Below are 26,465 nucleotides of genomic sequence, written 5' to 3'. Positions count from 1 at the left end.
ATATATATATATATATATATATATATATATATATATATATATATATATATATAAAAGTTTTGGACACATGTGGAAATTGCGAAGTTAAATTGTAAAACTGTATTTGTTGTTAGTTTGGAGTGGAAATGTGGAATCCCTTGGATTTGCCTTTAAAAAACGCATCTCTGTTTTACTTTTAGCGTGTCTTGCTTTCCTTTGTCGTCTTGGAAACCCTTTTTCCTGATTTGCTCGCCTTCTTTCAAGGAAGAGAAGGCCCTAAAAGGAGGAATTTTTAGACCGACGCGCCGATCTCGTCCCCTTCGCCTCGCGATTTCTCGAGGCAGCTGGATCAACATGTCGTCCCCCAGCAAGCGCCGCGAGATGGACCTGATGAAACTGTAGATCTTTTGAATAAGAAACCGGCTTCATCTGATAAATATCGAATTTCTTTGGGTTCCCCATTTTGATTTTGGGGGGGGTTTTTGTAGGATGATGAGTGACTATAAGGTGGAGATGTTGAACGATGGGATTCAGGAATTCTTAGTGGATTTCCATGGCCCCAACGAAAGTATGTTTTCTGTTACTTGTGAATCTAATCGTCTTGTTTCGGTTCTTCAGGATCTTCTGAATTTTTTTGGGAGATTATTTTCGCTTGTGGATCTGTGTTAACTGAGAGGTTACTGATAGCAAACTTCGAAAATCGTGTGGAAGATGGACTAGAAACTGCCTCCACCTACAATTTCTGATTTCTTTCTCCATTAATATCTTGTTTATTGTTCAAGACGTTCAGAGAACGCACTTCTTCATTTCTAAGTTTTGATTCCTCCTTTTCAAAAGGAGAAAGAAAAATCCTTTTGGTAATAGTCTTGGTAGTTGTGGTTTCTTGATCAACTACAATTCTTTAGTTCGGGTATGCAACACTTCTAGTTAATCTTCTAATGGGTGCTTTATGTAGTTTTCTATCAACACTCTTTGATTACTACGATTACTTTTTGGTGTAGTTCACTGTTGATCAGGTAAGTTGGTTGTTGCTCATGACAGGCCTTTATCAAGGAGGTGTTTGGAGGGTAAGGGTGGAATTACCAGATGCTTATCCTTACAAATCTCCGTCCATTGGATTTATCAATAAGATGTATCATCCTAATGTAGATGAGATGTGAGTGTACGTGTTATTTTGTGTTAATTAATTGTTTTTCCAAAATCATGTCTCAATGTAGCCAACTGTTGTTGTGTTAACAACATATTTTTATTCAACAAACTTTTAGCACTGGACTTTAGGCAATTGACTGTTTTGTCCTGCAAATTTACAGGTCTGGTTCAGTTTGTTTGGATGTAATCAACCAAACTTGGAGTCCCATGTTTGGTAATATAACATTCCCCTTACTTTTTTCATCCTACTTTATGATTGGCTCATATGGAGTGTGCATAATAGAAAAATAGCTGATTCTGAGTATGTTATGTGTACTAATCTGCAATATCTGCCAGATCTTGTTAATGTATTTGAGGTTTTTCTTCCACAACTCCTTTTATATCCAAATCCTTCAGACCCATTAAATGGGGAGGCTGCAGCATTAATGATGCGTGATCGACCTGCTTATGAGCAGAAAGTGAAAGGTAATTTTGTGCTTTAAAATATTTTATCATAGACTTTGGATACTAGTTGCTTGTTTCTAATCCCTTCGATATCAATCTCCTTTTTGCTTAGTTTCCTATGAAGTTGCAGTTGGAATGAATTTTGGATTGGTTTTGAAACAGAGAAACAACACATTATGTGACGTCCATAGCCTTCTCAACGTAGTGTTTATTCATTTAAACATGCAGGCAAGAGTATATGAACTGCTTTGAAACCTGGATACTAATTTGGGAAGCTATCACTTAAGATGCATTTTCCTCGAATGAGACTAACCTGCAAATGAATTTCAATGGAATCAGCTCCAAAACTGAAAATCAAAGTTTGCAACTTGTATAGGATCCCGTAGGTCTAGATTTGCTTCCCAGGTCCCTTGGTGACCTATTGGAACTTCAGTAAAGATGGAGAATGAATGGAAATTTTGTGAGAATATATGCTTTTATATTGAAACTCAAGCAACTATGTTCTGTGGGTCAAACCAGCCCTGACTTCCTCAACTGTTGGAACCCAACTGGAATTTAAGGTCGACCTACAAAAATCTTAAGTTGCCTCAGCCAACCTAGGGTCAACTCACAAGACCCAACTTAGGTGACGTTTGGTTTATGGGTTTGGGAATGAGGGAATGGATTCATTCCCAAACCTTGTGTTTGGTTAATGGGAATGGAATCAAGATTTTGCAATGAAACCCAAAAATTTGGGTATGGATGAAACCCACCCCCTCCCTTGGGTTTTGATGGAATAGGATTGTGAATTAACTTTTAGACAAAAATACCCTTAGTATATTTGTTCAATTTTATTTAAATTTCACACACTCTCTCTCTCATCATATTTTCTCTCTTCTTATTTTATCATCACATTTTTTCTCTCAAGATACTTTCTCTCTCCTCATTCTCTCTCTATATTCTATCCCATCATATACTCTCTCTCCTTATTTTCTCTCTCTTCATTCTCTTCTATCACACTTTCTCTCCCATTACACACTTTCTATTTATTTTTTCATCATATTTTCTCTCTCATCGTACTTTCTCTCTCATCATACTCTCTCTCCTCATTTTCTCTCATCACATTTTCTCTCTCTTTATTCTCTCTCATCGCACACTCTCTCTTTATTTTCTCTAATCACACTTTTTCTCTAAGCAACTTTCTCTCTCATCATATTTTCTCTCTCCTAGTCTCGCATTTTCTCTCATCACACTTTCTCTCTCTTCATTTTTTCCCATCATTCTTTCTCTCTCAACCCACTTTCTCTCTCATCATACTTTCTCTCTCCTCACTTTTTCATTTTCTCTCATAATACTTTCTCTCTCTTCAATTTTTCCATCGCTCTTTCTCTCTCAGCATATTTTCTCTCTCCTCAGTCTCTCATTTTCTCTCATCATACTTTCTCTCTCTTCAATTTTTTCCATCACTCTTTCTCTCTCAACCCACTTTCTCTCTCCTCACTCTTTCACTTTCTCTCTCTTCATTTTTTCCCATCACTCTTTCTCTCTCATCATACTTTCTCTCTCATCATACTTTTTCTCTTCTCAATCTTTCCTATCATGCACTCTCTCCTCATTTTCTCTGATCATACTCTCTTTCTCTTCATTTTTTCCTAACATACTTTCTCTCCCATCTAATTTTTCTCTTATTTTCCTATAAGGGTAAAAAAGGAAATTTAGGTTTATTCCGATTGAAAATATTTAACTAACCAAACATCATTTTTAAGAATGATACCCAAGCTCATACCCATTCCCATTCCATAATACTATGATACCCATTCCCATTCCGATTCCTAGGAGAGAACCAAACGCCCCCTTAATTTCTATAGGCTTAGGCATCCAAGCTTGTCTACCTATCGACCACTTTTCTTAGGTCAAAAAGTTCAGGTTATGCTACCCACCTTCATCCTAAAGGCTACATTTGATCGAGGCTGCCTAAGTCTTAGACTGCTTACTACTAGGATGAGGTTTTCCAGATAACAATTCCTACCTACTAAAAAAATAAACACAAAGGATCACAATCCAAAACATTGGCATGGGTGTTTGGGTACATCTCCAAGATTGACAAAACATCCTTGAACTTGAAGCTCCACACAACTCCATGCTCAGTTCATTGAGTTCATTGTCTATGGTAGATCACCTCAATCTCCAAAATCTTGAACCTCTACACATTCAAGGAGATTATCAAAGACAAAAGCTCCTAATTTGAAGTGCATTGCTAAATCATCAATAAAATATGATTAGAGATCTAACCATAAAGGTGAAACCAATGTTCCAACACTTGGTGTTGTGATGCTTCATAGAATTGTTTAGCAAGTAAACAAGATGGAGTTCTGGAGTTCTAAGTTGTTTCCTAATTGATCATGTAGTTTATAATACGATCTGCCTTTTTGCCTAGAGGGAATGCTTTCTTTTTGAGAAAAGTTAAAATGAATCACCTGTCCAAATATTATAATATAGAAACCTTCAAAAATACATATAGAAACCAAGTAATAGAATGACTAGAGTAGGAAAATACAATCAACAAGCTATGAGTATCAATTATTTGGGATCGGCTACATTGATCTTATGCTTCAATTAAACATTAAGTAATTTTTATCCTGATCTAAATAGATTTTTTCTCTTGTCTCCCTTTAGGCCTTTTACCCCTCATGCCGTCAACTCTAATCTATTTAACTCATTGTCAACATCAAGTTATGTCTCCCAAATATTTGAGATCAGGTACATGAATCTTATTACTCCATTAGACAGTTTAGCAATAGTAGAACACTAGTGGTATCTGAATTTTTAAAATAATTTTTCTTTATGTTTACTAGAATTTTGTTTGATTTCTCTCTTTACACTTCACATATTCTACTATAATCTTTTGACTTGTAGTAAAAGAATTTATTAGTCATCTTTGACATATTTTCTCTCAATTAATCATGCATTAGAGCAACACCAATAGTATTTTTTTTATTGCAACTTCTTTAGTAACTCTAAAAATCCATTGTTGTCTCTGTTATACTATTGTGCATGTTTCCTAAAAGTCCATTACTTGACAAAATACGGTCATATAGTCTTACTCTTATCTGTTTTATTTTAGTTTAAAGGACACATGTCAACCACACATCGTCAGTTTACTTTCAGTCTATCATTTTCCTTGCTAATTATCGCATAGGACCACTAAAACATCCAAATCCCTTAGACTTGGCTCAGGAACAAATTCAATCGATAAATAATTTAATATATTTTTTTATTTTTTCAAGTTGATATTAGGTATCTAGCATACGTCGACTAATCCTAGGAGTGACTTGCCCGACTCACAAAAGTTTTTCAATGGGTATCAGAATAAATCGGGAAGTACTCGCAGTGGACAACCCATTAATCCAGCGTTCTTAGGTCAATCGGCCAAAAGAAAAATCTATCCATTAATTTGTCGAAGTTGGGACTCGATCCTTAGATGTTTGGGAAATTGAGAAAATGTTCTGTCACTTACAATTACCGACAAATAATTCAATCATTGGAGTAAAGGTGAAATCGTCACTTTAGCGGTCTTTCCAAGGCAACCTCACACTCTTTGGAATGAGGTAAATCACATGGAACATTTATCCTAGCACAACGACCCTTTGTATGGGAGGTCAGACACTTAGCAAGGCATTATGTATCTATTGAGAATTGACTCCAAGATCTATTAGAACAACTATCCATATAAATACCAACTGTGTCAACTTGTGGGGGTAACGTAAAAAAAAAAGATAAATCCAGTTAGTCTCATTGACTAGCCCTGGGTTGATCGGTCCAGTCCTACAAAAATTTTCCACCGACTATCAGGTAAATCGGGAAGCATTTGTGACAGGCGGCCAAGAAGTCCAACATATTTTGGTTGCGCCTCATTTGGAGGAAATTTTTTTGCAAATTCATCATAGTTGGGGATCGAACTGTGGGTACCTGAATAACAATCTGAATAATTACTTGGGGGTAAAGTAGATGACACGACTCTCGTTTCATTACAATTATTAAATTTCAAACACAAAGTTCCTTTGTTTGTTTTAAATACTTGGAATTAATTAAAATATCATTCTACCTGAATAATAAAACTTGAGAAAGGGACGGTAACGAAATGTTGTTAATCTAATTCTCATCCTTTACTATGCTGTGATGGAATGACGGGCTAAATCGGAGCTGATGCATTTAATGTTCAGTAGAAAAAGTTAAATCTGTGATGATGCTGACTTGTTCTTTTACATCTTTAGTTTCTGATTCCCCTTTTTAATATCATCCAGAATACTGTCAAAAATACGCCAAGCCTGAAGATGTAGAGGCTTCCCTGGGAGAGAAATCAAGTGATGAAGAGCTGAGCGAAGATGAATACGATTCTAGTGATGAACAAGTGGTTGGGAAACCTGATCCTTGATGAACATTGCCTGTTGATTGTACATTGTCTCTGTACCAGCTACTGGAAATATCAAACTCTTCATTTCATGTGCCGCTACTGTAAATAAGCAATACTAATCATCAAGTTGTTTATGTCTGTTGGATTAATGGATCTAACGATCATTGAATATTTGATGCATCACGTCATCATTTCTGCAATCAATCAACAAACATTATTAAATCTTTCCATCTCTATTAAAAGAGCAAGGCCACAGTTTGACTTGATCGCGAAATGCCCTAAACACTGTTTAGGGAGATGCTCGACTTTAGTTTTTCTTGTTAGTTTTAATTGCGTGTGGCTTTTCTTTTGATTCTGTGGAAGCGTTTTCATTGTTTTCAATCTTTCTCAATATAAATAGTTTTACTCGATTTTAACAAATCCAGTCTGTACAGCAAGTAAAAAAAAAGACCAATGTTTTTCCTGCAATTAGGCATTGTGAAGCTGCTCTACCAAGTTTCTTGTTTCACGATTTATATTAATTTTGGGTTCTGAATTGTGTTTCTTAATGTGAGCTTTCATATTCATAAGACAGAGAGAATACTTAAACAGTCACCATTTATAATCAGATTATAAACATGAACTCCACTGACAAGAAGAAGGCAAATCTCCAGAGGAAGGAAAAAAGAAAACTGATGCAGGTTAACTAACCATCAGTAAGGAGAGGATGAGATCTAAAGGACTCTTCCATCCATGCCATCAAGAAGACCTGTCCAAAGCCCTTGCACTGGTGGCAACTGTGCAACTAAAGCATTCCAAGGAGGGTAGCCAACACCACTACCCCGAACTCGTCCATCCATTCGCAAAGAGAGATAACTGCAAATTGAATGATTAAGGACAGAACTCGGCCAAGTTAAAAGTATAGGCTGCACAATCAGTAGTAAGAACAAAAAAGCTTACTCATGATGGTAGTTAATGAAACTTTGCAAGACTAGACAGACAAATAAAGGCACATAAACAGATGTTCCTCAATTTCCTAGAGACTGGTTAGAGATAAAACAAACTAGAAAACTCACACTGGAGACCCGAGTTCGACATTTGCCAGCTTCTTTTGTTCCTCCACCCATCTGCATGATAAGCACAAGGAGGGTTAGTTCCTGGAACTCAAAAGTGAAGGTGCAGCACAACAAACACGTTTCATTCTCTGAAGGATCAATTCTTAGCACACAAACATGTATAGGATACACAAACTTTCTTAAGGCCAAATTTTCTGGAAAAACCAAAACTTCAGCTTCCAATTACTATCCCTTACTTGGCCCACTCAGAAGTGTAAAGAGGAGTAAGCTGCCAAAGCCTCTTCTTTCTGTCGTCAACCTTCTGATCCTCATCACCAATCTCTTCAAACTCAAATGTGGGTGCATTTCCATCTGTAGCGAAAGGTACGATGAGAACTCCTCGTTCCACCAGTCCTTCGACATAGGGTTTACTACGCAAAAATGAGTCAGTAATGTATGAGGCAGGACCAGCAAGAATGACCAGACGTGCAACTCCCCTCAGATCACCAATTGAGATGGTTTTATTGTCATCCACCCGCAGCTTCAGTTTTGAGAGGCTCTCCTCTCTAGATAACTTTGCTATCTGAGCATTTTTAGCATTGTTTTCTCTTGTATAAAGAGATCCAAAGAATAGAACAGCTCCAAGATCTATCCCAAAACTCTTCAGCATCTCAGGGAGATTTGCTGCTCTTGATGTATCGCCTAGAGCAGGAACCAATTGCGCGAGTGAGATCAGTCCTCCTAAGGAACCACTCGCAATGAACACGAGATAGAAGAACATCCGCACCGTACGAAAAGGCGAGAGGACTTCACTTCTGATCTTTGCTGTTGAACTGTATTAAAGAAAGATGAAATTTAACCGCAAGGAGACATTACTTTATGAATTATATAAATAGCCATTATTCTTTGCACACTTTGCAGAGTAGAAATTCATATGTACACAGAGAGATAAAAATATATATATATACAAGGAAAATAGAACTAATTGAAATCAACAATGGAAAGAAAAGACATTTGCAGCAACTAAGATTCGTGAATGAAAATCTAACGGAAAGTAGAACTACAAATAGTTCACAGCGACTTAATAAATCTTCTAATGAGTTACAAAACGCGCCACAAAATTTTCCATGAAACATGGGTAAAAAGCCCTATTAAATTTTCTTGTCCCAGAATTACAGATATAATTTGCTCGAAACAGAGACGAGGATCTAAGAATTACCTGATCTCTGTTGAAGGAGAGGGTTTGTTGGCAGCTGAGAGGCGGATATAGCAGGGCCGCCGTTTCCTGATCAAGCGAAACCGCAGCACCAGGGAAGAGGGAAAAACAGAAGAGGAAGAGCCCCTCCATCTTCCGATAGATTGAGATGTTGGAAGCGGGGAGTGGGTAAAGTGGCGAAGGCGATGAGGAACAGCGTTTGCGCCGAGGAAAGAGACGAGCGCCGCAGCAGCCATGGCCGATCTCTCGGCCCGCTCCTCCTTCCCCGGCCACGCACCGCGGCAGCTGAAGTACGTCGTGTGGCTAAGGTTATTGTGTCATATAAAAATTGTGGCTTATATATATATATATATAAACATTTTAATTAACAATTTTTTTTTCTTTTTAACTGACAATTTTTTTAATTGAAATAATCATCAAAATATTTTGTTAAAACCATCTTGCGTAATGGAATATCGTATCATACACTATCAGAGATTCAAGAGCATGTTTGGTTAAAGCAAGAAGCATATGACATCATTATAAAGAAGAACAAATAACCCTAGTCTTTCCATGATCAACAAAAATAAGAGCGAAATCAAGCATTCAGATACATTAGGTTCGATATTATTAATCTCTAAAATTAACAAGACTGAAAAGCAAGTCTTTGGATCGGAACAAGGATTCGATACTAATAGCCACCCTTGAGGTCGTTGACCACATCATATGGAATGGGTGTGACAGTCACAAGTGTAGCACCTTCCACCATGAAGCCAGGCTTAGGGCCTTCTGGCTGGCGCTTAGTGCTGATGATTTCACCTCGTGCCTTTGCCTCAACCTTCAACTGGTCGTTCTTCTTCACCCTCGCACGGAAGTCTTCTTGGCACCGGGAAGGCAGCACATGCTCCACGCGGACATGGATTCTCTTCCTGATAATCCGATTTCCAACCTATAAAGACAAGAGAGTTGTTTAGTCGTCGTCGGTATCAAACATTGGACAGGAAAGTGGGAATCTAGTTAAGCCACCTACTTTGCAGAAAGGAATACTATGCACCTCGTATGTAAAGCAATCTCACCACAGGACTTATTTAGAATCAGCAATTTACTTACATGTGTTACATGGAGACAATATTTTACACCCTAAATTCAAAACAACAGACGGGCGCAGCGAATGCAATATAGCATCAAAAGAACCTATCTTCGGAAAGTTATGAGAACCAACAATGGTCAAGAGGAAAGTATTAATCAACTGCAATAATAAGCAAACAGAACTAAGCTTGGATTATGAAACAATTAGGCTAAAGAGAAGGGAGTCCAAGGACAGACTTGGATCATGGAAAAAAATATCTTGATGACCGGATTAAACTAACTTACCTAATAGTAAAAGGATAAGACCTCAAACCAACATTGATCAAAACCAAGACATCGAATTTGTCTATAAAACCCTACTCTCAATATCATTGCAAGACATCAAGCGCTCTACGCTACAAGTCTTACTCTGATAACTTGTAAGTCACTTTCCTTCTTCGCAAGCTTAGACTTGTAATTCTTAACTAGTGTCTTGTACATTTTCTAAGTTTGTGAAAAAGAAGCACGCTTTCTTTTTATGGTATCAGAGCTAGTTATTATGGTTGAGTAAATCTATAAGGGTATTCAAGGGATGCAGATGGTGTATGCTTTAATTAAATTCCTATTATCTGTCAAAACTTATTAATTATACTTCTGTAAGAATTTTGATAATTAACTGTGATAAGGCGACCGAGGAACAACAGGTGGATTGCAAAAGGATAGGTCCTAACTTGGAAATAGAGGAAGGAGCCTCCGAACCAAGGGCACACCTACATGAGCAAGAAAGCCTTTAGAACCTCCTAAGCTGTAAACAGTTGAAAGTTGACTTACTAAACACCTATGAGCTGATTGGAAAAATTAACAGAACCAACTAAATCATCTTTGCATTTTTTGTCTTAAAAATGTTAGATGATGACATAAGCGTCAAAAAATATGATTGACTGAAATAAAATTAAAATAAATAGTAAAAGTTTACAAGCAAGGAGGGTTTAAAAAACACTGGAAATTTAGCGCCTTAATGATATAAACTCCTCTAACAGCAATATACTCCTCATCCTTATAGTTGATCCAAGGTAACATGTACATGTCCACATTTTCAGTTAGCATCATAAAAAAGACAGCTTCATGACAAAGGCATTTTCCTAGATTCTGTTCCATATAAAAAGCTTCTTTAAAGGCTTCTGTGAAAACCTAATTACGAGTGACAAAGGCCATCTTCAACAATGTGGCAATAAGATAAAAATGAAGAAAAAAACGCTTTGTTTTGGACATAACTACTGAAAAAACAGAATTCAGTTCCTTAATAGAAAGGGATTACTGACTGTGATTCAAATCTTGGGTTCAGAATAACATGGGATGGAAATGAGCATTTCATTCTAAAGATACTTGACTAAAATATTCAGGAAAATGTAATTTCTTGTTTATGGTGCATGTCTCATGCCCAGTCCCAAGAGGCAAAGAGAGTCATGTTGCTCCTCTGGGTGATGGTATATGAAAGACCTCACAAAGAAACTCCTTTAACTGTCTATTTGGCATTAAATTACTAATATATAACCATTATGCACCATAATTTTCTTGTAACATACAAACAAAACTTGATTGCTCCAACAAGTAAAGAATATTTTCACCAAGAAAGTTCCCCTTATCAAGATTATGCAAGTTACTTGGTCAAAGAAGAACAAATAAGTAAGGGAAAATAAATTGAAATTTTAGAAAACTTTGACAATTAGGATGCTACTTCCCGAATTTGTATGGTACCTAATGAAGGAATTCACTAAGATTAAAAAAAAACAGGCCTGAAATTCCAATACATATTGTTATTTGTACCAAACAATATGGCATTGTTGATACAAATCGGATTCAAGTTCATGGATGAGAATCGATGAAATTTGAAATTCCTCCTTTAGAAGTGGTGTCATTTTCAAATAAATTACTAAAATAAATGAATATCAGCAGTTTAACCAACTTCGATCAGTCCTACATCCAGGCATTTCCCATTGCTGCGCCTTTCCAGCAAACAATATCTTCTACGTCTTATGAAATGAAAATTTCGTGTCTACTTATATTGTAAAGAACACAATCGAGAAATATTATTATTCACATAAAAAAAAGTTTTCTTGGAAGCATAATTAACCAGAAACAAAACATGGATAGCGGAAGAATGAATATAGACCTGCTTGTTTATTTCGACGCCGATGGCGCGCTTAGTGACGTTCCAGACCCTACCGGTACGACCGTGGTAGAACTTATGCGGCATGCCTTTGTGAACGGCACCATTCACCTTGACGTCAACATAATCTCCGATCTTGTAGGTACGAAGGTAGGTGGTCAGGGGGATGTACCCCTTCTTCCGGAAAGGACGGGAAAAGAGGTCCCTAGTGCGGGAACGAAGCCCATGACCAGCCGGCATCCTCTTCGGCCTTTGCTTTTCCCTTTGCGATGTACCGCCTGCGGCCTCGAGGACGAAGAGTGGAATAGAAAGAAGAAGCTAGGGTTATCTATGTGAAGCAATTTATATCGAACTGTCGATCATGGCCGATATTGGGCCATCTCGGCCCGTCAAATGGGCTGGAAATGTTGTTTGAAATAAAAGGGAACTTTTTCGTGTTGCCTCTAAAATTTATTTAAGGGAAGTTTCTTCTTGCACTATTTAATCTAGTTTTTTGGCCGCGTAATTTTAAAATGGAATATAAACGACATGCGTAGCACGTGCATGCGAGTGGGTTCAATTGGTGCTTGAGCGGGCACCACCAATCCAACGGCTAGCGTCGCCCAATCTCCGGCCGATCTCGTCACCGATCCCCACCGTGCTACCTCGAGATCTCTCTTTCTACTTGTGGTGAAGCTGAAGCGGAGACAGCAGGGAGAGAATCGAAGCGGCAGTACTCCCCCATCTACCCTACTCGGTGGAAGCGGTGGAAATCTAGAGCGGATCAAATAGTCTCACTCCCCCCCGGATTTCTCGTCCGTCATTTCTTTCCCTGGAATTATCCGATCGAATCCTGAAAGTGGTTTTGTAGTTCGATCGCTGTGTTCTGTCGTCTAGGGTTGCAAGATCGATCCTTTTTGCATGCGGAGCGATGGCTTCTCTGTACCCGGCTCACTTTAGTGCGGTTCAGGTACTCCAATCGAGTGCATGGAGTGCGTTTCGGGGAGGTGTTTCTGCCTTGCTTTTTTCGAGTCTCCGCTTGATTTCTTTATTGATGCAGGTTGGCGCGTATTTTTTGGAGCATTACTATCGGATTCTTCAGAAGCAGCCGGAACTAATACACCAGTTCTACACGGAAGGGAGTTCCATGGTGCGTGTCGATGGAACTGCAACCGAGTCGGCGACTGGGATGGTGGTACTATTCAGAAAATCTGAGTTTTTTTTATCCCCTTTTGGTTCATTGGATGGATTCTCTTCTCTCTTTATATAGCGCACTGGAAAAGTTGTGTCTTCACTACTGCATGAGAACAAAAAGATTTCTCAAATATGAGATTTTGGACGAGTATCTAATTTTAGTGTAGTATTTATTTTCACTCGTAGCCTTTTCAGGAAGGTTCTTTGCAATCTAGATCTTTACTCTATGCTTTGGGATGATTTGCCTTCCAACAAAGCACAAGTTTTCCAAGTTATGGTATTCATAGGTTCCTATTTATGTTTTTGAGTTATTTTATTCTTAGTGATGCAGTTTTCTTTAAAAAGGCGCATTGATTTCTCCTAAATGAAGATCATTATGGATTTGTGCAAGAGCTGTCAATATTGTTAATATTGGGTGCGACATTATAATACATCATAGCATGCCTTGAAACATGAATTCTATACTAAATGATATAATATTTATGTGAAAAATATGATGGAAGGTAAATTGAGATGAATTTATGCATAGATCAATCTTTCAAAGCCTTTGAGCATTTAACTGTATTTATATCATGTAAGATGTCTCCTTAGGAAGTGCACTAAGTTCATGTAATTGCATCAGATATTTTAGCGAACTTGTATTACTTTATTTCTTTGATAATGCCAAAAGACGATGACTTGATTTTGACACCATAACATGAGTTTCACCCTTTATTTACTCATCAAACACTTAGGGCGTGTTTGGTTCAGGGATATCACAAATAACCAAGGTTATCCAGCTACGATAATCTAGGATAATCATGTTTGGTTTGAGGTTTTTCTGGATTCTGAAGTTTTTCTCGATTTGAAACGTTAGCAAATGACATCAATCTCAACATTGATCCCGAAATCAAAAGCCATGGGTCACCCAAGGTTTTTCTCGATTTTGGAGGTTAAGCAATTTTTTTCCGAAATTACTCTCGGAAGGATCGGAGTTGTTGAGCGAGTTGGGTGGTGCCAGATCGGCAACAGGACGGTGCGGAGGTGACAGCAAGTAGTTCGTTGCAAATCTTCGTGTGGCGTGCGGAGGAGCGGTGGTCGGAGGTGGCAGCGGCGGGTAGGCTGGATCGGCAATGGGCGGTGTGGCAGTGGGCGGCGGGTGACAAGTAGGGCTTTTAACGAGCCGAGCCGAACTTTGGTGTGTTCAAACTTGTTTGATAAGGTAATCGAGTTGAGCCGAACTTAAAATGAATCAAGTTTTTGAAATGATTGTTCAAGCTTGACTTGATTTATTTTTTATGAGCTTGAGCTTGTTTGAAGCTTGGCTTGAGCTTGATTCGTTTAGATATCAAGCTCTCAATTCAAGTTTGTCTTGAGCTTGATTCGTTTAGATGCTATCGAGCTTTCAATTTAAATCTGTTTGATTGTTTAAAAATTTTAGTTGTTTGATTGGTTATTGAGCTTGATAATTTAAACTTATTTGTTTATTTTATTTTATTGCTTATTTAACATATTGATAAGAGTTTTATTAATGAATATGGTTTGTGAATATTGTTCACGAACGTTAACTAGCCGAACATATATGTGTTTAAGTTTGTTTTTTTAGTTTAACGAGCTGTTCAAGCTTGTTTGTTTAATTAATCTTGTGTATATTGAACGAACATAAATAAGCATTTACCAAGCCGAACACCAAGCTTGTTCACGAATGCTTGGTTCATTTACAGCCCTAGCGACAAGTTGCGGCTGGCGGCACGCAGTCGACGGCAAGTGGGCGGTGGCAGTAGAGGAAGATGACGATGGTTTTTTTTAAACTTAGGTATTTGATTAAAACGTTGGTTAATTAAATCAATCAATTCCTAGCTATAGTTGGAATAAATTAAATTGACATAATCTAGAGCCCAATAAAATTATCTAAAAAATTCTTAAATAATAAAAAAATATCCGATTTTATTTATTTATATATATCACTATTAATAATAATAATATTATCATTATTAAACCAAGGATAATATGGTAAAATATTGTATTAGGTTATGTACTAAAACTTTCAAATAAACGAGGTTTTATTGCATTAAAATTGAACCAAACATCCTCGGGTTATGTTCCATTCCTTATAACCTTGGTTATGTGACTAAGGTTATGTGTGATAACTACCAAACACACTCTTGGCTTAATTAATATAGACATGTTTCCAAAATAATGAATAACTGAACCTAATATGTTTGTTTACGAAGACATAATTGTTGTGGTTCTGATATAACGGGGTGCTAGTTTTAAAACACTAATCAAGTCCAATGCCCATACCAAAAATTCTACATGCATCAATGCAAATTATAGGCGAAACATTAAACAAAGGTCTTGTTAATGTGACAAAAAAATAATGATCCAAAAACGAAAGCGAACTTAAAATTTTCATTGAATGATTATGTTGATCAACATAAAGTTATTAGTATTTCTCAAGATTTTATCACACAATAGTTCTAATGGCAAAGTACTATTGACTATTCATTCTTTCCCTGCTTACATAACTGCAATAATTTAATCATCCTTAATATATTCTCAACTCTAAGCTTTTGGTATATTAAAGTCTTATTTATTTGTTTGCTCAAGATATAGAAGCAAAATGAATGCCTGTGCTTTTGGAGCCTCGGTCTTTTAATTTTTCAATTATTCTTTATTTAAGGGGAGCCTTGGCGAAACAATAAAATTGCTGTCGTGTTACCTTGTGGTTACGGGTTCGAGTCGCAGAACAACCTTTTGCAATAAAGCTGCATATTCAACTTAGTTGTTTGGCTGAATTCATAGATTATCTTTCTCTCTCTCTCTCTCTCTCTCTCTCTCTATATATATATATATATATATATATATATATATAAAGTTTTGTGTATGTATGTATATATTGCAATATTTCCTCTTTTGATTAAGTAAACCATGGTGGGATAGTCAGCTGATCATTATCGGGATCGGTGATTAACACCAACCATGTCTGATCCATTTTTTTCTTAATTTCATGGGTAAATGATTGAAACTCTAAGGGGTAATGGGGAAAAGACTTGTAAAACATATGATTGGTTAGATCACAAAGTAAATTGAAGAATCAAACTTGAATCAGCAAAGAGTTGGATGAATCAATTTCAAATCATTGAACTTTCGTGGACAACAAGGAACTAAAGAAGAGCAAGACTAAATCGAGAAGAAATTGAAATTTTATATCAAGAATACTGTCTCAGACAATGGAAGAGGAACCTTCATCGGTTGGGATTGGTGGAGCAATAACATAGCATAAGAGTGACGCTTTGATGCAGCATGGGGAGGAGTTACAGCAATGAAGCATTTGAGGGGGAGCAGGAGCGACAAACAATTTGAGGGGTATTCAAGTGGTAACAAAGCTGTTTTTCAGCAGCACCCACTGCCATCAACATTCTGTGGGTGGTATCAAATGCGTGTAGGCAACATTTTTTTAATACATTAAGTATATAGATAGATAGATATCTTATGTTATGTGTGGCGAAGAATTCATTTTTTCGGCCCAGCAAGAGTAGCAAGTAAAGAAAATAATGATTACTATGTTCTATCTTCAAGAGTAATCATTATGGCAAATATAATATAGTAACTATATTAGGGAGAAGTTTAGTGTCCCTTAAATGTATGATATCCTTGCTATAATTGGTCAGATTTGATTCTTTCCATAATTTTGGTTTGATATTATGTTAAAATGTAATTAGCATATATAATAATATATGATAACAATTTGATTGTAAATTGAGTATAGTTGTTAAATTAATGGTATTTGCTATTAATAACTTATAGTATTGACAATTTGATCATGAAATCATTAATTAATCATTAGAAATGCTCCTATACTAATACGGTATAGAGATATGAAAACTAATCAGTAAGGATACAAGAACAAACACCTAAGAATTCTGGAACAAGAAGGAATAGTCCATCTAACTTAAACTCAGGTTTAAGATTAAACAAAAACATAAAGCTTCAGCTAATGTATTGAGCATTAAGGCTATTGTTAATGTCAGCTAATAGTGTTTTGGCCTGTTAACTGAGTTCCAACTAGCTAATGAGCAACCTTGACTAACTTGCCCCCATTTCATAAATAACTTCTCAGCTTATCCACCTCATTACCCATTTGGGCATTCGTTAAATTGTTGCTTGATAAAGGAGAAGATGAGTTAAAACTGAATTGATTAAAGTGAGCCGACCACCTGAGTGTCTATGTTGTGAGGTAGTCAATCTGTTTTCAACTTTTTGAATGACTGGTCTCTAAAAATCTTACTTTGGTTTCATATGATCAAGCATAAAACTCAAGTGCGTAGTATTTTTAATTTAATATATTATATTGCTATCTAATATATTTTTAATTTAATAATGTTATACTCATGTTTATAAATAAATATTAATGCATAACCTTACCATTTATAGTATATTTGGATGAATAAGTTGAAGGATGGATGGATGAATGAAGGGATGAATCTATATGCCCATTTGTTCAGTTGTTTGGTTGAAAGGATGAATCAATTAGTTGGGATAAGTCGAGGATAAAGGTTCCAATTTGACCTCGTTTTTTGCCTGCCAAATTGGGCTAACCAAGGGAGGGGCAGAAAGGAATGATTAACTAATTACTAAACTGAAGCTACACTTCTTACACAGACAAATTAAACATAAGTTTGTTGTCTTCTCGTGGATTTCGCTTGCACTTCGCCACCACATATTCATAAAGTATTCCCTCATGCATCGCTGCTTGCTCCTACATTTTTTACTGCCTAAGCACCAATTTCTGCTGCCCACAGCATTAATTTTCGCTGCTTAAAAAATAACATTGATTAATTAATTGCATGTCCACATGCTTGATGTGCAATCTTCATTTGGAAATGTAATCTAATTGTCATATCTTTTGCAGTAGTAGTTATCTGATTATTATGTTTCAAGTAATTGTATATTGCTCCATTCATTCGTTCATTTTTATTTTTTTTTGACTTCCTTGGATAGACAAGGTGTAAATCTGTACTACTGACTTCCTCATGTGGTAAAATTTTGCAGCAAATTCATAATCTTGTCATGTGCCTGAATTTTAAGGGGATCGAGATTAAGTCTGCCCACTCTTTGGAGTCTTTGAATGGTGGAGTTTTGGTGATGGTTTCTGGTTATGTGCTGTTGGAGGACTATAGTATTAGGAGGAAATTTGTGCAAACCTTCTTCCTTGCTCCTCAAGAGAAAGGATACTATATTCTCAATGACATTTTTCACTTCCTTGAGGAGGAACAAATTTATGAGCACCCAGCAGCCCTTGTGTCTCAGACGGTCTTTGAATCCAAGTTAAACATGTCCAGTCCTGTTCCAGAAGCAGGTAGTATTCTGTTTGTGAAAATCATGTCATTTTCATTCTTCATGGACGCAATGTTTAATGAAGGGGAGCTTTGACGCAATGATAAAGTTGTTGCTTTGTGACCTAAAGGTCATGACTTCGAATCCTGGAAACAACCTCTTGCAAAAAGTAGGGTAAGACTACGTACAATGGATATTTCCCCGGAACCCCGCATGGCGGGAGCTTCGTGCACCGGGCTATCTTTTTTTTTTATGGACACAATGTTCAATAGACCAGACTAGATTTCCCATCTGCTTGGGATCAAATTTGCTGGGATTCCATTTCTTTTCCTATTTTCTTTCAGGTTGAAAACTACAAATACTTATTATGGATGTAAAACTCTGTATATGAATGAAGATATGCTATATTGATATATGACATAACCGTGATTTCTGTTTCTCAGTGAAACATTATTATTAGCAAAGACTATCTATTTTTTGCTTAGGACTCATAGTTTCTTCCATGTCAAAGTTGTTCCTTCCTTTGGAGCATGCTGAAAAATAAAAAACACATATGTATATATGTGAACAATAACAAATTCTGTATGATAAGGTGTCATACACAAACTTCATGATGAAGATTACTCGTAATTGAAACTGTATCATGATATCATCTATCCAATTTGTATATGTGCCTATTTAGTGGTTACATATATATACACCCTGATTGATTCTCTCTGTACATTAAGAAACTCAAGTACATTCTGTAGCATGCTTAGTGCTTTAGTTTCTATGGAATGGGATTATAACATTCTATTGGACTATAATTTCCTCAAATTACTATTTCTTGAATGACTATTTCGACTATTAACAAAAGTGGCACTTGCATTTTTGTAAATATTTGGATGTCAGTTCTATGTTAGTACATGCTCAATTTGGATTATCTTTCTATTATTTCGTGGTGGCTTGGTGCAGTTAAATGTCAGTGGCTACACAAAAACTTGAGTGAAATGCACCAGTGACAACAGTTTCTACAATGAGAATGGATTAGGGAAACATGTTTTAAAATTTAACTAATATATCAACATAGCTATAGCTTCAAAAACATCATCAAGCCATATTTTTTCAACATTTTGGGATGGCTACAGAAATCTTATCTATGTGTTTAGCTCTCTCTATGTAAGGCTAGATCACTAGTATAAACATAACTAGATACATCATCTAAATCTTTTGATCGCCCCTTCCTAATTAGTTGAGATGATACAAGTGTGTTTGCTGGGATTCTTATATATTTGAATCCCTTCTAAATTTGTTAATTTTGTTAGTTGTTTACTGCATGAAATGATGGTATGGTTGAAAGTAAACCACTGGCAGGTTTATTTGTTTGATATAGATGAGAACTTGTTCTTATAATTATAACAGGATGATCTTGTAATTGTTGCAGGTTGGTTTTGTTCAAGATTGATATGCTAACGTTGAGATCTTATTGTTCACTGAGCTAATTTCACTAACACATGCAGTTGTTAATAGAGTCAAATTGTAGATTTATTGGTTATTGCCTTTAGCCTATTTGAAATATGTAGAGGCAGTTCTTAGAGGCATGAAAGCCTAGTCAGAAGCAATAAGTAAGAAAAGAACCCTTTCTTTAATTGTACTGGTGTACCTAATAGGCTAATGCATACAATTTAGAGTATAAAGGAAACAGATTAGAGGTAGGTGATCAGAATGTGAGAATGCGAGTTCTAGCATGTTGGGAGGTCAGCTATTTTGCTGTTCATTATTGGTGTTATTGACCTATATTAGTCACTGTAAGAACTCTAACTTTCATGTAATTCCTAAGAATTTTCTAACATATGTTGTTTGCCACTATATGACTTTTGTTTTGTATTAAGAGTTGGAAAATTGTGTGAATGGACAACAGCTCTTTAATGAATTTGGATAGACAAATGAATCAATGAACGTGAATCTCCTATTTTTACTATGTCTTTTTGATTTTCTTTTGTACAATGAAGGTCTACAACCTTATGGGTCACAAAAATATTAACTCCTTGTCTAGACATCTAATAGTTTCTTTCTTTTACTGAATGTAATCTTGTTTGATTTTGACAGTTCCTGACTATATGTTGCGAGATGAAATTCAGGCTCAGGATTTGTTGCCTCCAGTGCATGGGGAAGAAAATGACATAGTTGAGAATTATAGCAACTTTGAAACAGCACAACTTTCAGTTTCTGATGAAAGATTAGACGAATCTCCTGCTGAAGAGACTGCTTCATATTCAATTGCCATGGAGACTACAAGAGACCCACTTCCTGCTACCCCTGAGGAGCCTATTGGGGAGCCAACTAAGCATACATATGCCTCCATTGTATGCAACGTTTATTTCTGTCGTATTTTCTTACAAGTTATTCCTAAGGAGACTGATGTTCTTTATGTCTCAGCTTCGAGCTAAAGGCCAGTCTGGTCCATCTTTGCATTCAGCATCTGTAGTCAAGACAGAACATGCTCATCCTTTTTCCCAACAATCACATTCTGTTGTTGTTCCTGAGAATTTTGGCTCTGTGGCAACTGAGGAGGCTCTGGTAGTTGAGGATGAAGGTTTCTCCCCTAATTTCTGTATTCTCTTTTTGAAAGTTGTTTGAGCAATTCTCATTTTCTACTTTGCACATGAAAAGGTTGGCCCTCCTGTTTATATTCAGGCCTTCTAGTCTCTCATCTTATGAAAGCCGACTGCTTATTATTGTTCAATTTTTAGTAACTTATGTACAATGATTACACGATCTTGGGCATCATTATGGGTTTTTTGTGTTTTACTTAATAGTTGAGTAGCTTTTACCTTTATTGAAAATTCAGTTTGGGTTCCAGTTCAATTGCTTCTATATTTTTTTATGCATTCACTGGGATTTTGTCTGGTACACTGAAAAATCTATTGATCTTTATTTAAGCATGTTTGAGGATCATGGTTGTTTGGTTGCAGGTGATGCTAGATCTGTCTATGTTGGAAATCTTCCTTCTGTTTCAACTTCGGAACTTGAGCAAGTCTTTAAAAACTTCGGTAGATTGAGACCAGATGGTGTTTTTATTAGAAGCCGAAAGGTTGAGTCCATGTAACCTGTTGTATTATTTTGTCTTCTATTTATCTAGATTAATTTTTAACTCACTAGTATTCTATGTAATTTGCAGGAATCTGATGTTTTTTATGCTTTCATTGAATATCAAGATGCCATTGGTGTACAGAATGCACTTAAGGTATGTTGTCTTATTCTAGTTTATTCTCACAGGGATCACAATATCTGAATGTATTTTGTAGTATTTGCACTGCCCTTGTCTATTGCAAGTCTAGTCCGTACCAGTCTGACCAAGGTTGAAATCAGTGTAAACTATAGGCTTTTATTGTTTCATCTTGTTTATAAAACCAGTTCTCAGTTTTGACCTATTTGACTGATGATACTGGCAGATAAATTTCCACTGTTGTGTTTCAAATCTACTTATGTTCCAGCTCTGTAATCTCTACCTTAATTTGTTTGATCTTCATTATTATTTACCTGGTGATTTTGTTTATGTTAACTACTTCTAGATTCATGTCCTTGTATCTTGCTGGCACTTTTGTAACTTTTTTTAAAAAAATTAATTTTAAAATTTTTATATTCTGTACAACTAGATTTTGCTTAGGATAATATTCAGCTAATATTCAGCTATCTTATTATGTTTTGTCTCTAAAATTACATAATTTACGGATTGGTTTTTCATTTGTAGGCATCTCCAATACAGTTGAATGGGAGATTGATTCACGTTGAGGGGAGAAGACCTAACAGTGGTGTATCACGAGGAAGTAAGTCCCAATTTCATGTTGTGCACCTCTCTTTTGAAATCACTTAAATGTCCAAATTTGAGAACGGATTAAATATATACATCATTTTTTTTTAAAAAAAAAATTGAATATTGATGTTTTATGGTCTCTAGATTTTAAGTTTTTGAATGAACGAAAGGTAAAAGGAAGGGTTTTTGTTTGGATGTTTCAGAATTATGCAATAGTACGAGTCTCCTGTTATGTGATCCTCCCTGACCCCTAAAGGGAGTATACATTTGTGGTGCTACCTGATGTAGGTATTAAAATTTAAAATAAAAAGAAGAAAACCCGTTAAAAATTATAATGAAAAGCAATATGTGAAGTATATTCATCGTATCAAGTTTAATTTCCAGTGGGGTCTTTGACATAATCTCCAGTGGATGTCAACAAACTTGTTAAATTTGCTTATCTTGATGTGTAGAGGGTACAGATTAACTCTTGCATATGTTAAAATGGAACTTTAGAAAGAACAGAGTAGATTAGAGCCCAGAAACTGGCCTAAGAGCTCAGCTAGCAAACCAAATTTACTGGACAACTGAGACACTTTTTTCTTCCTCTGATTATCCACTATGAGCTTGACTACATACACCTGGAACACTAGTCTTTAGCCATTTTTCTTCAAGATAACTGTTAGTGTTCTTCTTTAGGAAGGGGCAGAGGCAGAGGTTACCCATCTGAGTTCTCAAGAGCACGCCCTGGTGGTCGGACTTCTGGTCGAGGTATCAAGCGAGAAGGCAATGATAAGGACCATATTAGTCAGGCAAGGGGAGCTGGATATCCTCAACGAGTTCAAGAAAGGGATTATTAAATGCCCCGACACCAAAAGAAGGGACGATGGCAAGCTTCATTAGGTTCTTCCCAGGACATGGGGAATTTCCTGATGTCTTACTCGAACAATTTCAAGACTAGCCGTTTGTTTCTCGTAGTGTAATTCAATCATTTTGTGGTGCCAGACGGCCCATTAGAATAGAGTAACTAGTTCAGTTTTGAACAATGTTTGACTTGAATTGCTGAGTATCTGATTACTAACACTATCGTTTTATTTATTTATTTATCCGCTATGCTTTGGCTACGAATCTGGGTCGATTTCTTCCCACGCTAGACCCACCACGCCGTAGGATGATTCAGCATCGCCATGGTTTCATCCACCGCCTCCGCGGGAACACGAAGTAGCACATGGCGTCGAACGTCAGCAGCAAGAAAACGTCTTGCAATTCGACGGCAGCCCTTCGCCGAGACAACTCGCCGTTCAAGGGGAGCAGGCTGCGCTCCACATTGCTCCGAGCAGAGCTCGTAGAGGATGGCGACCAAAGAAGAGGACGAAGCAGATCTTCCGTCGGTTCATTTCCATGTTGTTTTACTTGTTTTTTCTTTCAAACGTCATGAAGCAATTCATTCCGCTCTGCCTTTGAAAATTTGAAGTCGTCGTTGCACGTCACCTCTAATGTCGTTTACTATGTTTCATCAATCCAAAATTTAGCAAACGAATCGATGACTTGTTCGTTCACCATTGTCTGATTATTTGACAGAACTTGTGATAGAGCTGACATATCCAAATGGGAAAATAGTTTGACTTTTGCAGTAAATCTTGTTTTGTAGTATCATTTTAATTAGGGAGTCAACTACTCTCCCTAAAATGAACAGTGCACCCTCCTTGTTCGGCAAGACAAATCCAACAGCAAATCGTATATATTTTTACATCTAAACATCGCACGGATTCTTTTCAGCTCCTGGATCCTTCTGTGCTTCACAATCCTGGTCACCATTCTCACTGGAATCTCTACTTTTTCCCCAGAGGACGCAGTAGAGTCCCAGGATTATGATCACCGCTCCGATCAAACTATAAAGAAGTACAACAGGGGATAAATAACGTCAAGAAGACAGATTTGTTCATATTGCAGAAGTTCAAAATAAGTTTTTAAGAACTTTTCTTATCTGCGAGCACAATTGATCAATTAAATATGTAGCCATATATATATATACCTGCCGACATGAAGTTGTTCAGCAAAGACGAAGGCCGAGACAAGAGCCACGACCAACATTCCGAGAGGTGTGAAGATGGCACAAAATACAGGTCCCTTCTCGCTAACACAGTATATTTGCATGTAGTATACGAGGCCAGATACGATAGTTCCCTGCGTACATTTATATTGACTTCATAAAATGCTCAACTCTCCTACGATAGCAACTAAATCATTAGTTATCGACATACGCTGTATATGATGGTCATGAGCTGCACGTTCCAAAACATTCTCCATGACGAGGCATTCCTTTCAAAGATGAGGGAAAGTGCAGAAGATTGCAGTGCTGCGAAGAAGCACATCACGGCGTTCATGGTGAGTTTGGCTGGGTAGATCTCACAGATGGATGCCTGAGAATACTCATGATTAACATAACGTAGTAATTAAAAGGGAAGTGTCAACACAAGGGACACCATTGACGCAATACCTGAAGAACAAGCGATACACTGCATGCAAAATAGCCGAATAGCATAAGAGCAGAGCCTTTAAGCCAGGCATCGCCTTTCTCAGGACTTTCGAAATGAAGTTGGATCAAAGGTGAAGTAACAAAGGCCCCCAACAAATGACCTTTCCAAAATGTGAAGATCAGGGCACCAGTGATGCAGAAGATGGTCCCTGCAAGCCTGGCCCTCCCTCTTACGGTCTTCAAGCTGAGTTTTTCCATCCTGAGCAAAAAAAGACCAAATATAGAATGATATTTGAATGAACTAAATTCACTGTAAAATTACTTGGAATTAATATCTGAATCAACCTCAGTACAATTGCCAATAAGAAAGTAAAAGCAGGAATGACATTGCCCAAGGCACTGGCAACAGTTGGAGAAATGAGATGGAGTCCGACGTAGTATACATTTTGCTGAATTGTTATACCCAACATAGCAAGAATGAATATTTTTAGCATGATACCAAATGAGAAGCTGGGTCTTCGATTCCTACAACCATGAGATGAGTTTAAAAACATTCAATTTGTAGTCATATATCTTGTTCTCAACAATTCTAATGAGACATGATCCTTGAACCTTTCGAGCACATAAGCAAGAGGAGCCAAGATGAGCATGGCAATAAGGTGCCTGTACACTACGAAGACAAGCGCACTTAGTCCTTGTCCTAATGCAAGCTTGCCGAGGATGCTGGATCCAGCATACGCGAACTGGGACACAATCATATAGAAGTATGGAGCACATGCTTTCACAGAGGCCATGATCTCCTCACCAAATTGTTTGTGACAATTTTTATTGTCCTTGGTTCTTTATAAAGGAAGAAAACCCCACAACACTTAGTTTGCAAAGGTTTGGAGCTTATCAGCATCACTTTTCATGGTGGTGTTCGGATTCACAGGTCATTATTTTCAAGTTATTCTATATTAGATACGCCTAAAGGGACTCTATTAAGGAAGAGAATTGTGTTCCTTTTTGCTGAATTTGAAGAGGGGTCAACTCAGGATGAGATAATGGGGCACTTAGCATATAAAGTCAAATAGCATGGCCACATAAAAGACTCCCTTTGTGCATGATACCTGAGAAATCTTCTCATCTTTGTCACCTATCAGGCATATCAATCTATAGTAACTCAGTCGCAACTAACTGCAATTCATTCTTCTTGGTAGAAATGCATGTGTCAATTGGATCTGTAAACTTGGTGCGGTTTCTTACAATCAGAGCCAAGGACAATTCACTGAGTGCTCGCAAAGTTGATGGGTAAAACAGTTGCAAGAAGAGCCAGAAACTAACTTTGATTGCTGCAAAATTAAAGCATTTACCATGCTCTTTTCTGGAACTAATACCAGCAGTTTGATTGTTTTGCAGATGAATCATCCTCAGGAATCCTTCAGTTTCTTTCATTCATCATGCCTTTTTCTTTCTTTTTTTCTTTTTGTAAAAAAGGAGCATTCACCATGCCAATTAATAATGTTGGATTTCAATAAAGAAAGGAAATCCAAGTAACTTACTGAAACGTCAATATTTCTTTTGCGGATTACAGTTAGTCCCCATCCAACCAAACGTTGAGGATGTCGCATTCTATAATTTTGAAAAAGCATCGAGTCTCACCATATTCTGTCAAGAACTGAGATGATCAATGCAAAAGATAGTGCTTCGTATATTGCTCACTTTACTGAACAGTGAGGGAGTTTCCAGTCAAATAAAGGGAAAGGGTGCCGAAGACGTGGATTCCTTCATACTTGCTAATCCTTGAACGATCGTAAGTAATTTACCATTATATTGGGAAAGAAGTGCTTCCAGAGATTGACTCGGGATCCAACAGCTTAAATCTCAAGTGGTTAAGTACCTTGATCAAATTCCCTTGTGTCAAAGGATTGTAGACAAAAAGAAAAAGAAAAATGACACTAGATTAACCTTAATTTGATAACGTGGTTTTGGTTGAGTTTTTATTAGAGTAATTATTGGTATTGATGAAGTTGTTGGTGCGACGGATGTAGGCCAACATAAATATTTTAGGTTTATAGAAATATCAAAAGTCCTACATTTGAGAGGAAGTATTAGTTCTGTATTGATAGGAATGAAGATCATACAATGGCATCAAAATTTTTATTCATAGTAATTTTTAAAAGACAACCATGCAAAAAAATTTCAGTAACTATTCTTCTTTTTTCCATTTCATTCACTTTAACTAGGGAGTCATACATTCCTCAAACTGCTACCAATATATTTTTTTTCTTTCCAAGAAAAAAAAAAA

The 26,465-nt window shown here is 36.9% G+C and overlaps 5 protein-coding genes across 9 annotated transcripts; 2 read left to right on the top strand and 3 right to left on the bottom strand.

Moving 5' to 3' along the window:
- Positions 1 to 148: 148 nt before the first annotated feature.
- Positions 149 to 6,136, top strand: LOC121978210 (ubiquitin-conjugating enzyme E2 4-like). 3 transcript variants are annotated; one of them, XM_042530594.1, is made up of 7 exons: positions 149 to 377; positions 468 to 547; positions 1,021 to 1,135; positions 1,290 to 1,342; positions 1,525 to 1,593; positions 4,228 to 4,311; positions 5,856 to 6,136. In XM_042530594.1, the coding sequence occupies exons 1-7, from the start codon at positions 334 to 336 to the stop codon at positions 5,984 to 5,986; spliced, it is 576 nt and encodes a 191-aa protein (XP_042386528.1). In that variant the 5' UTR covers positions 149 to 333; the 3' UTR covers positions 5,987 to 6,136. The 3 variants fall into 3 exon arrangements, with proteins under 3 accessions (XP_042386528.1, XP_042386524.1, XP_042386533.1); XM_042530590.1 differs by having other exon boundaries at positions 157 to 377; positions 1,465 to 1,593; XM_042530599.1 differs by lacking the exon at positions 4,228 to 4,311 and having other exon boundaries at positions 169 to 377; positions 1,465 to 1,593.
- LOC121978197 (protein LOW PSII ACCUMULATION 1, chloroplastic-like) lies at positions 5,737 to 8,550 on the bottom strand. 2 transcript variants are annotated; one of them, XM_042530583.1, is made up of 5 exons: positions 8,219 to 8,550; positions 7,257 to 7,832; positions 7,021 to 7,071; positions 6,656 to 6,820; positions 5,737 to 6,159 (listed from the first exon to the last, which is right to left on the bottom strand). In XM_042530583.1, the coding sequence occupies exons 1-4, from the start codon at positions 8,449 to 8,451 to the stop codon at positions 6,679 to 6,681; spliced, it is 1,002 nt and encodes a 333-aa protein (XP_042386517.1). In that variant the 5' UTR covers positions 8,452 to 8,550; the 3' UTR covers positions 5,737 to 6,159; positions 6,656 to 6,678. The 2 variants fall into 2 exon arrangements, with proteins under 2 accessions (XP_042386517.1, XP_042386511.1); XM_042530577.1 differs by lacking the exon at positions 5,737 to 6,159 and having other exon boundaries at positions 6,546 to 6,820.
- Positions 8,551 to 8,737: 187 nt separating this feature from the next.
- LOC121978231 (60S ribosomal protein L21-1-like) lies at positions 8,738 to 11,757 on the bottom strand. The gene is made up of 2 exons (XM_042530607.1): positions 11,436 to 11,757; positions 8,738 to 9,143 (listed from the first exon to the last, which is right to left on the bottom strand). Exons 1-2 carry the CDS (start codon positions 11,670 to 11,672, stop codon positions 8,886 to 8,888), a joined length of 495 nt encoding a protein of 164 aa, XP_042386541.1. The 5' UTR covers positions 11,673 to 11,757; the 3' UTR covers positions 8,738 to 8,885.
- Positions 11,758 to 12,063: 306 nt separating this feature from the next.
- Positions 12,064 to 22,797, top strand: LOC121978180 (nuclear transport factor 2-like). Of its 2 annotated transcripts, none has more exons than XM_042530567.1 (9): positions 12,064 to 12,381; positions 12,472 to 12,603; positions 17,640 to 17,946; positions 20,013 to 20,269; positions 20,343 to 20,499; positions 20,879 to 20,997; positions 21,085 to 21,150; positions 21,658 to 21,733; positions 22,399 to 22,797. In XM_042530567.1, the coding sequence occupies exons 1-9, from the start codon at positions 12,343 to 12,345 to the stop codon at positions 22,557 to 22,559; spliced, it is 1,314 nt and encodes a 437-aa protein (XP_042386501.1). In that variant the 5' UTR covers positions 12,064 to 12,342; the 3' UTR covers positions 22,560 to 22,797. The 2 variants fall into 2 exon arrangements, with proteins under 2 accessions (XP_042386501.1, XP_042386493.1); XM_042530559.1 differs by having other exon boundaries at positions 12,066 to 12,381; positions 12,472 to 12,606.
- A 52-nt stretch (positions 22,798 to 22,849) lies between these two features.
- LOC122041975 (WAT1-related protein At5g64700-like) lies at positions 22,850 to 24,436 on the bottom strand. Its single transcript, XM_042601880.1, has 5 exons — positions 24,200 to 24,436; positions 23,964 to 24,122; positions 23,735 to 23,886; positions 23,466 to 23,591; positions 22,850 to 23,081 (listed from the first exon to the last, which is right to left on the bottom strand). The coding sequence occupies exons 1-5, from the start codon at positions 24,434 to 24,436 to the stop codon at positions 22,850 to 22,852; spliced, it is 906 nt and encodes a 301-aa protein (XP_042457814.1).
- Between the last annotated feature and the right edge of the window lie 2,029 nt (positions 24,437 to 26,465).

This window comes from Zingiber officinale, chromosome 1B (genome assembly GCF_018446385.1).
Source record: "Zingiber officinale cultivar Zhangliang chromosome 1B, Zo_v1.1, whole genome shotgun sequence".
NCBI classification, from domain to species: Eukaryota; Viridiplantae; Streptophyta; class Magnoliopsida; order Zingiberales; family Zingiberaceae; genus Zingiber; species Zingiber officinale.
Note: the sequence above shows the minus strand (reverse complement) of the source record. Positions and strands in the feature narration are given on the sequence as shown.